Consider the following 10482-nt stretch of genomic DNA (forward strand, 5'->3'; position numbering starts at 1 on the left):
TTTTTATATTTAAAATAAATTTGCAAGACCGACAAAAAAGTAAAAGTAGTAGAAATCAAATTTAACACAGAACGACAATTCATCTTCCATTTCTAGAAAAAAAAAAGAACGATTATGCGATACATGAATTCAAACAGTACATTAACTTCAACATAGTCGAACGAAATTAAATTTGCTTCAAATACTACAACTAACTCATGCTAATTTTGCAACAAGGACAACTCGTCTTCCATTTCCGGTACAGGTTTACTGAAAACATCTAAAATTTATATTGGCCCAATCTTTTTCCAGTAGTTAGACTCAATCAACACCTTCATCACGTCATCATTGGTTTTGAGTTCAATTATTTCAAGTTTTATAACTTTTTGTGAATACTGATGGTGACTTGGTTTTCGAAAAAACAATCGTCTTACCATTTGTGTTTCATGAATACCATAAGGGGGAATCCCAGGAGGCGCAACTTGTTTGATCAAATCCTTCAGTTCATCCATGGTACATCCGGTGGGAATGTCAAACTTTTTGGGATTTTTTCCTGTGAACGAGTAACCAACAAACTCATTTTGGCGTGACATGTTCCATCTCCCATTGTAATATAGCAAGGTATCATGAGTAGGGGTCATAGTGGCTTGAAGTAAGTTTAAAATACCATCTGGTGTTCTAGCAATGCTACATAATAACTCAATCGGACCAACAAATGAAAATTCATGATTACACATTAACATTGTGTTAACATCAACATCATCTTTCAGTTGCATACATTGAAACCGAATTGATTACCTGCATATGTGAAAGGCTGCCGATAGTAAATTTCATCCAAAAATTGCTTGTCGGTTAGCTTAAGGGTATTGTGTATTCTAGTTTTTAACATTTGAAAATCACAACTGTTAGGTACTCGAATGGGAACTGGACTGGAAGCTTGAAAAGAAACACCACTGTCATTGTGAACAATGGATCCATTTGGAAAAATAAAACCTAATGTGGAGTTCACAATTGTCGGACTGCTTGTCTCTCCCAAGAATGCCATAGTTTTTTTGTAAGAGTTGGGATACGACTGAAACTTGTGTTCTTTTGCAGTGTTAGGTTGTGTCATATATATAGATGAGTTTTAATATCAGTGATGCATTTTTTTAAGATTAAAAATATGCATGCACATGCTTTCTGTATGTGTCATCAACTACACCAATGATGTGACATGCTTTATCTTGCATAAGATCTGCATGTGTAGTCTTGTTGTGCAAGGTCCTGTCACGCGCTTTATGTTAATGCAGACAACAATTTATTATACATGTTTTTTCACAATGTGTTGTCAACTCAGACAATGATATATCATACATGCTTTTTTAGAATTAAGTAATAATTTTGTTGTGGATGTAACAAATATACAAAAACACATAAATGTGAATATCCAATTCAAAACGACTAGTCATTATAAATTACATGTTCAATCATCATTTATGTCAACATAGTCTCTCTTGAACATCACGAAGCTCTTGTAATGCTGCATTCTGCTAATATATGAATTTGGCCACGGCTTTGCCTGAGGATGACAATTGTTAGACCATGACAATGCTATAGGCGGTAAGGGACAACGTTCTTTTAAATAAACCTGTTGTACATGCAAAAAAAGTGTTAACTCAATCCTACAAAACTCATTGCATAAATATAAAAAAAACACTTCATATGTACAATGTACCTCAACAAAATGATTGTCATACACATGACCGATACAAATTATACGATGCAATGAAGAATTTGCCAGAGGTTGACTTCTAAGAGGAAAGAATGTCGTGCTTTGTTGTTTAGACAAGGATACAACGATTACGTTATATCTTGATGCAATGACATCTCCCATGTCCGTTATATCCATCCACTTATCCGTAGTCACCTAAATGAAACAAATATACACGTCAAACTTAATTGTAAAGTTAAGTCTTAAAAATCAAATACATAAATTGCATACCTTGGTTAACCCATCAACAAGTAGTGACATCCTTAATTCCTCAAATCTCTCTGTGCCACCAAAGAGCTTGATATAGTCTTTTGAGATTTTGCTAAATTCTTTAAGTAGATGGTTGCGGACCACCAACCAAGAGTCTTCACTCATACCTAATAAACTGGCAACCGACCGATATCCACAATTACCATCAACTTTGACATCAACAATCTTATCAATGAAGTCGTGCATAAATGGATGAAACTGGTCCAACATGGACATCATCGTTCTTTGATTCGGTTGCTCAAAGGATGATGCAGTACGCCTCACCGACGAATTGCTATTTTGCATTGATTCAAAGGCATCTACATACTCCCAGTAAGATGGATTGTGCTTTGTTGACCTTGGGTTCCTGCTCATAGCTTTCTTCGGTGCCCCCTTTGTGTTAACCTTTGCTGGAGGAGGACACATCGAATTCTGATCAGGGTATGCAATTTCCCAAAGTTTAGTCTTCAGAGTAAACTTTCCACAAACATCAAGTTCTTCGAATCTTTTGGATATTGTTTCTATTTCTGCCTTGATGCTCACTTCGGGCTCAGATAACCCTTGGTCTGAAAAACTTAGTCTCCTCCAAAACATATGGATTGAATCCAGTGGGATGCAACCACCAACATATTTGGATAGCTCACAAGCACAAGGAAGACCAAGCGTGGTTCTCACCACGCAACCACAACTTGAGGGATTCTTGCCAGCATAGTCAACACGCTCTAATTCAGCAGCAATCTGATTTAAAGAATACCTTGAAACCATTCCAAGAAGCCTCTTGTATAAGATTTTTTTGAACACATGTCCAACGACATGTGTACTTGTTTCAAATGATGCTTTAATCTCTGCGTGCTGCAACGTAATCATGTTGTTCATGGCATCCCACACACTGCATAAGTCTCCAAGGCTATTTTGTAACAATCTTTTTAAAGACGAGTGAGCAGATTCAACCCTACATTTCAAATACACAAATAAAAATAAACATATACAATAATACAATTCCATCAATTCATCAATGTTATTAGAAATAGTTGAACAATTTCATACCTGTTTGTTGTTGTGTTTCCTAAGTGCATCACCTTATTAGTCCAGGCGGAAACAAATTTTTCCTTGTGTGGTATTATCCATGTTTCCTTGACATAGTCAACAAACATTGGCCAAGGTGCGCAAGCCATTTCGAACTTCTTTAGGCATTCATCAAACTGTTGTTCTAAAGGACAATCAGTCAGACATCCCCAACAATCCATGACATAATCCCAAGCATTTTTTTGCCCAATTAGTGATTTACATTTGACCTTCACATTCTTGTTTATGTGAAAGGTGAACAACAAATTTGTACAATCAGGGAATACAGCCTTCATTGCATTCATCAACGCTTGGTCTCTGTCAGTGATAATAACTCCAGGAAGGGCATCACGCTTTAAAAAAGGCATCGGAAGCATTGTAAAGCCCATACCAAATTATTAATGCGTTCACACTCCACATATGCAAAATCGGCACAGAATGTCATCCCAGTCGGTGTCATCCCAACAAAATCGAGCAGTGGAAGTGTGTACCGGTTTGTTTTGTAGGTGTTGTCTATCAAAAACACCAAATTACATGCGTTGACTAACTTCACTGCATCAGGGTGACACCAAAAGATATCACAAACTACGTCTTCATCCTTTATTCTGTGTCAATGAATATACTGATCACGTTCAAGAAGCTTCATCAGATGTTGCATTTCAAGATCGCTTCCTCTTATGGAAGAACGAAATGCACTTCTTGCATTGTATATCTGTTTAATGGTCGTACAACTATTGGCATTGTGTTCCTTCAGAGTTAGCAAAATGTTTCTTGGCTTCACCATGGACTTCGTCATATCAGCAATAAGTGTTTTTTCAGCTTTAGTCAATCGCCCCGCATATGGATGTCCAACTAATGACTTGGCCAATTCATGATTATGCACTCCACAAATGAACTTCACCGTCCAGCCTTCTCCTCCAACGACTAGCTTGCAACGAAGCTTGAAGGGACACCCACATTTCCTAGTCCCAGTGTCTCTTCTGATAAATTCTTTTTTCCTACACCTATACTCACCACTCCTTTCACAGCCAATTAACACAAACGTAGTCCTTCCTCTACTACCTGTGTTTATGTGCGACCTTAAAATCACCCCCACAAATCCATTTTCATGAGCAACGGATCGAGCCCACCGCAAAACATCCTCTCGGCACTCAAACACCTACAAAGCAATCCACATAATTTAAGTTTTCTACCAGTATTCATTTTATTAAATCTGTGACAAACATTAATATTATAACCTGAGAAGTATTAAACGCATCGGAACAATCAACATGTGGTTCATTCGCACCACATGCTTCTTCATTTTCATAATCCATATCCGCTTGTTCAGACATTATTTCATACATCCACTCATCTTCGTCCATCTAACCAACTCAAATAAAAAATGACCATACAAACAAATTAATAATTTAAAAAAGGGAAACTAAATTAAAAAAACATCAAATATTAAAAATAATTACTCTTACGGATCAAGTTGATCCGTAAGTCACTTACGGATCAACTTGATCTGTAAGTTGGTGTGTTACAGTTACGGATCAAGTTGATCCGTAAGTGATTCGTACGTTCCCGATAGAGTCACCACCTTCTGCGTACCTTGTTTGCCGCCGCTGACCACCGCAACGCTCAACACCGGTACCTTCACCTTCACCGCACTTAACCGTTCACAACGAACCCACGAACTGGAAACAATGCCGCACGAAAACCCCAAAAACAACGAACAAAAATGGAGCTGTGTGCATTTCCAGGAAAAAATAAGTTTTTATAATGTAAAAAGAAGTCAGGGGCATTTTTGCCATTTAAAATTTTGCTGAGTGTACCTAGCAACACTCTTCGAGAGGGTGTGGAGCGACTTGGATTACCATAATGATTGGTGATTTTATGTTTTTTTATTTTTGTGTATCAAATATGATCAGTGTGACGGCAATAATTTGACTAAATGACCCTTAAGTAAAAAAAATAAAAAATAAAATGAACGGGTAATAAAGGACTAAAGGTTACCGTATTAATGGGTGAGTGGGATAAGGTTGTCATACATGGTTATGTTAACTTTGACATTTTAGAGTAATTAGGTAATGAGTTTCTCAAAATTAATTAATTAATTAAATCATTCAAGTTATTTATTTATTTAAATAATTAAAAACTATTGCAGAAATAATTACATTTATTCTATATGAAATGTTAACCGGTGTCCTTAAAAATTAGTTAAGAAGGTAATAGGAATAAATAATTTGTTAAAATGTATAAAATTATATTGTTTATAATTTTTTAATTTTTTTTATGATCTTTACATAAATATTTTTTCTTTTTAGTTCGTTAATCAATTTTCTAAGACCATTGATTAACAAGACTCTTTTATATATTTTTTTATGAAACTTTATTCTATATCTATTAATTTTTTACTAAATTAATGTTTAATAATATTATTAAATAGGAATATAAGTGAATACAAAATTAATAACGTCAATAGTTTTCAAATTAAAAAAAATAATATGGAACGAAATAATATTTATATAAATGATTAATTTTTATGTTATAGAAGCTATTATATTGTAATTATAATTATGACTGCATCAATCATATTTATTCATAATTTTTCCACAATATCATCCACAACCGTACTTGCAATTTAAAATCTTTTTTATAACAAACAGAAATTCCCTGGCAGCAATGAAAATTTTGATGAAAGGACTCGCATTTAATGTCAAACAGAATTTAATCAAATACTATTATTTTTCTTGGACAAATATATGCTTATTTTTGTGTCGAACTCAGTAGTTTACACTTCCTTCTCTTTCTTTTTGCAAGGTAAACCTTTTTCTGTATATATCAAGTATCTCATGTAAGTATTCAAGTGTTAACCAGTTGAACCAAATTAGAAGTACGGTTTATAGGCTGATGCCATTCTCTATAAATACCCCAAAATCCGCTAATGAAAAACATATTAAATTTATTTTCTTTCCCCAAAAGGGCTCTTCGTGTTTACGTTAAATTTTGGAGCCCAAAAAAAAATTCCCACACAAGATCTTTCTCTTACATGAAATGAACAAAACTTCTAATGTACTTTTCAAAAGCAAAAGAAGGTCAGAGGGAGAAAAATGTTGAAAAGGGGTAAGGGGTAGAGAACGAGCTAATTAAGAAAAGCCCACGAGATACCTTACCCACTCATTGGATGTACTTCACAGTGTTCCACAGATTTTGCCTTCCAAATGAAGTAACCACTAATGGATAAAAGATCTTCTACGACGATTGTAACATACATTTAAAGATGATTTTGAATCGTATTTGAAGTCAACCTCATTGAAAATCTTGACTTTTGATGACGGTTTCATAAAAAATCGTTTTAGAAAAAAATATCATTCTAAGATGATTCTTAGTTAGAAACCATCTTAAAAATATATTTTCTAAGTATCGTATCCTTCTAAGAAGGATTTTAGCTCAAAACCGTCTTGGAAAGATACCATTCTAAGACGGCTTTTAGTTAACAAATGTCTTAGAATAATATCCTTCTAAGACGATTTTTCTAAGAATCGTCTTGGAAGGATATTTTTTTAAAAAAATAAAAAATTTACAATAATAAAAATATTATCATGAAAAATTTGTATAGATAAGACCCTGAATTTTGTATTCTCATACCTCTGAAGGGCTAATATAATTAAAGTACAGAGGAAAATTATCTTCACTCCAAAAAGATGGAAAAAAAAGAAAGAAGCCAATGTAATGGTAGAAGTTAAATATAACACATGGAACACTAACTCCAACATGCAACACAAATATATAAAGACATGAAACATTTTAAGTAAAGAGATCAATATAAAATAGGATGTTGGAAAAAAACATACATCATGAGATTGAAATAGAGTTACTTTTCATGCAATACAATTAAATAGAAAAATGTAATTTAAACATCCCGACTAAACCATTTTTCAAAAATAATATTTGATAAGTTCATATTTTCAAAATATATGGATAACATTATTATCATTTGAAGAATTGCAAAAAACAATAAATTATTTAACAATAATAATGTAATAGCATGTTAGCATATGCTAGAATATTCTCTCATACACTAGTATTTTATAGATATTCTAACACTAGAACTGAATGAGTTAGCAATAACACATGCTTAAATCATTACCAAAAGCATATGGATGCATTTCGTTCTATGGGTCTCAACACCTTAAAAATTCACACTTTTGGGTTTGAATCAACAAATTTCTAGAACTATATTCAGTTTCTGCTAAGCATTCATTCACCAAAGATTATACAATTCATACTATTGAAGAAATACTATCACTACTAGAAAATGCATTTTCTACATCGGTCGAAATGAGTATTCTACATCGGTGCTTAACCATTTTTGATACTAACGTAGTTGAAAGTAAAAACTTTCAACAATGGTCAACAATCGTCCATTGTAGAATTACACTAATTTCTACATCGGTGTCAACCAAACCACCGATGTAGAAGGGTGGCTTTCAAATACGGGGATGACATCAGCAACGACTTCGAAAACGTATTTTCTACATCGGTGGTGACGTTAGGCCTGACGTAGTAACCTACGCTTTCTAAATCGGTGTTACCTTCATGAACGATGTAACAAATACGTGTTTCCAAATCGGTGCTGACGTAAGCACCGATGTAGAAATAACATATTTCTACATCGATGCTTACGTCAGCACCAATGTTAAATGTTGAATATTTCTACATCAGTGCTTACGTCAGCACTGATGTTAAATGTTGAATAACCTGCAATTAAATTTTAGGTTAATTAATAATCAATATTTATATTTACAATATTATCAATATTGCTAATAATCAATAAATATTATTATATAATATGGAAATCAATATTTATAATTACAATATTATCTATATTACTAATAATCAATAAATATAATTATATAATATGAAAAGCTGTATTTATAATTGCAATATTATCTATATTAGTAATAATCAACAAATATAATTATATAATATGCAATAATATTATCTATATTATCTATGTATGTAAATGTTGCACAGAAAGCCAAAATAATTAAGCATTCATCAACCTAAAATGACCTTGTATGTGCAGGTGCTAATGAAATGGATGCCAATATGATTTCATAGTTATTCTCAATAATTTTCTCCTTCTCTTTTACCAGTTGAAGTTGCATATTAGGATAGCATGGTATCTCTACCTTTTATATATAAGCTATTGTGTATGCTTATTTCCATTTTTCACAAGACACAACTTATATGCATGCAAATTCACAAGTCTTTCTGCTTATCCATTGCCATTGACATAGAATTGGTTGGTATAGAACTAATATGCCCTTATGTAAAAGATGGACATAGATGTGCCTTTTGATCCTTTTAGCTATGTATGCATCAATATGTGCCAGCTATAGTTCTCTTTATAACTTGGAGTTGGTTGTGTTGTTCTATGATCTCACTCCATATCAGGAAACATAAGTAATGTAGAAAAAAGAGAACTTATCAAGCCTTGTTCAAAGATTAAGATGGAGCTACTATGAAAATGAAACCAATAAAATACTTTTTTTTTCAACACATTGAACAGGTAACAATTAATTTGTTACATCTTTGGTTCTTTTGTCAATTTTTTTATTTCTGTGAATGATAAATTTATTTAGAAGCAAAAAAATTTACCTTTAGCTAGGAAATCCAATACAGCAAGAACTTAAACGAAATTCCTTATCATCAAACTCTTTGGTTCTTTTGTCAATTTTTTTATATTTCTGTGAATGATAAATTATTTGATACCGCATTAGCATGAATAAAAAATAATGTAACATTTACTTTCAATTTTTTTTTAAATTAAGAACTGTACAATTACATTCTTATTGTTGCTTAATTTTGAAAAGATTGGCACAAACAACTAAGGTGATTAAATACAATTATGATTTATCAGTTGGATTGGTAAAATTAATATTCTACATATGTTAACAAGTTATTGAAGGATGATGTAAGTGTGTTAAGTCTTACATCAGTGTAAAGTGTAAACTGATCTCTCCTCAGCTAAAATTAATTGCAATAGTTTTCATGTTCCTTCCTTATTGTCTTTAAAGTTATAATAGAATCTTCCATTCTCAATGATTAACATAAGCAATTATAATTTAGCAAATGACTTATTCCTGTAGCAAAAGAGAGATGCATCATGATAAGAACCTTAGAGAGCCACACCAAAAAAGCTATTTGTTGTAGTTGGAGAGCCTAAAGCCTTACAAACTCCACACCACCCATACTTCCAATGTGGGATTCAAGTCCTACATCCCATCATGCTCTACAACCTTTTACTAGGTACCAGAAGAACACTATCATGCCAGGGCAAAAGGCTCTAATTCCAATTGATAAGAATCTTGGAGAGCCACACCACAAAAATTAGTTGTTGTAGTTGGAGAGCCCAAAACCTTATATACCCCACACTAAAATCTCATACTTCCAGGGTGGGACTCAAGCATCATACCTTACAATTGGATACTGACACATGATATGGACCGATCTAGATTAATGAGAAATTATAAAGAACTTAAACAAAATTCCTTATCATCAAACTCAATCAGGAATAAAATCTTAGACACAACTATAAAACTAGCAGGAGGTGCAGTTTGTGATAGTAATGAGATGAGCACCTGAAGGCTGACACTTGCAGTTGGTTGCAAAGCTAAAAATTATGGTAAGGTGGTGGAAAATGCATTTTTATTACTGAAAAGCCAAATGCCAGTGTAACAATACAAATCATATCTTATCCTATGTCAGCTTAGTTTGAATGTAAACACAATATTTAATAAATAGTGTTATCAATACACAAGATGCTTAACAATGTTCACAGAGATTCTTATCAACAAAATTGACAAACATGCATTCACATTTACCTCGTTCCTTAGAAATATCTGTTCTACTGGAATTCAAGCTCCTTAGTTGATGTGAACCTGAGTAGGAGCGGATCGTTTGATACAGACTACGGAGATTTGGATGACACCACTTCCAGTGAAGGAAGATAAGTCAGGGTAGATGCCACAAGGATTACCTTGATAAGTTTGAGATTGGTTCAACAAGGAACTCTGAGAGAAACTCTCACCAAATTTTATCAAATGCCAAAAGTTCATTTATTGAAAACAAAAACAAATACTTATAGTGTATCTGAACAAAAAGATAAAATAGACATGGGCCTTCTAAACAGTTTGGGCCAAAATTACAATAAAAATAAATTATAACTAAAAACTTATTTAACTTGGGCCTTCAGCAACAATTAGTAGTCTTGGTAGTGCCTCTGCCTCTGGGCCTTCATCTTTCTCCACTTGGGCCTTCAATCATCATCAATGGTAGCTATACAAATGACCAGCCTTGTCTCTATGACGTGTTGGGCTTGTTTAAGTCTGCCTCTGGTCATGGGCCCTTCAAGTGCTTCATGGTCCTTGCCCTTGGTTATGTCATCA

The 10482-nt window shown here is 33.4% G+C and overlaps 1 protein-coding gene across 1 annotated transcript; it reads right to left on the bottom strand.

The window, feature by feature from the left end:
* Positions 1 to 1428: 1428 nt before the first annotated feature.
* On the bottom strand, positions 1429 to 4410 carry LOC114369629. The gene is made up of 6 exons (XM_028326855.1): positions 4282 to 4410; positions 4174 to 4202; positions 3674 to 4122; positions 1961 to 2094; positions 1694 to 1885; positions 1429 to 1606 (listed from the first exon to the last, which is right to left on the bottom strand). Exons 1-6 carry the CDS (start codon positions 4405 to 4407, stop codon positions 1442 to 1444), a joined length of 1095 nt encoding a protein of 364 aa, XP_028182656.1. The 5' UTR covers positions 4408 to 4410; the 3' UTR covers positions 1429 to 1441.
* Positions 4411 to 10482: the final 6072 nt, after the last annotated feature.

This window comes from Glycine soja, chromosome 10, assembly GCF_004193775.1.
Source record: "Glycine soja cultivar W05 chromosome 10, ASM419377v2, whole genome shotgun sequence".
NCBI lineage: Eukaryota > Viridiplantae > Streptophyta > Magnoliopsida > Fabales > Fabaceae > Glycine > Glycine soja.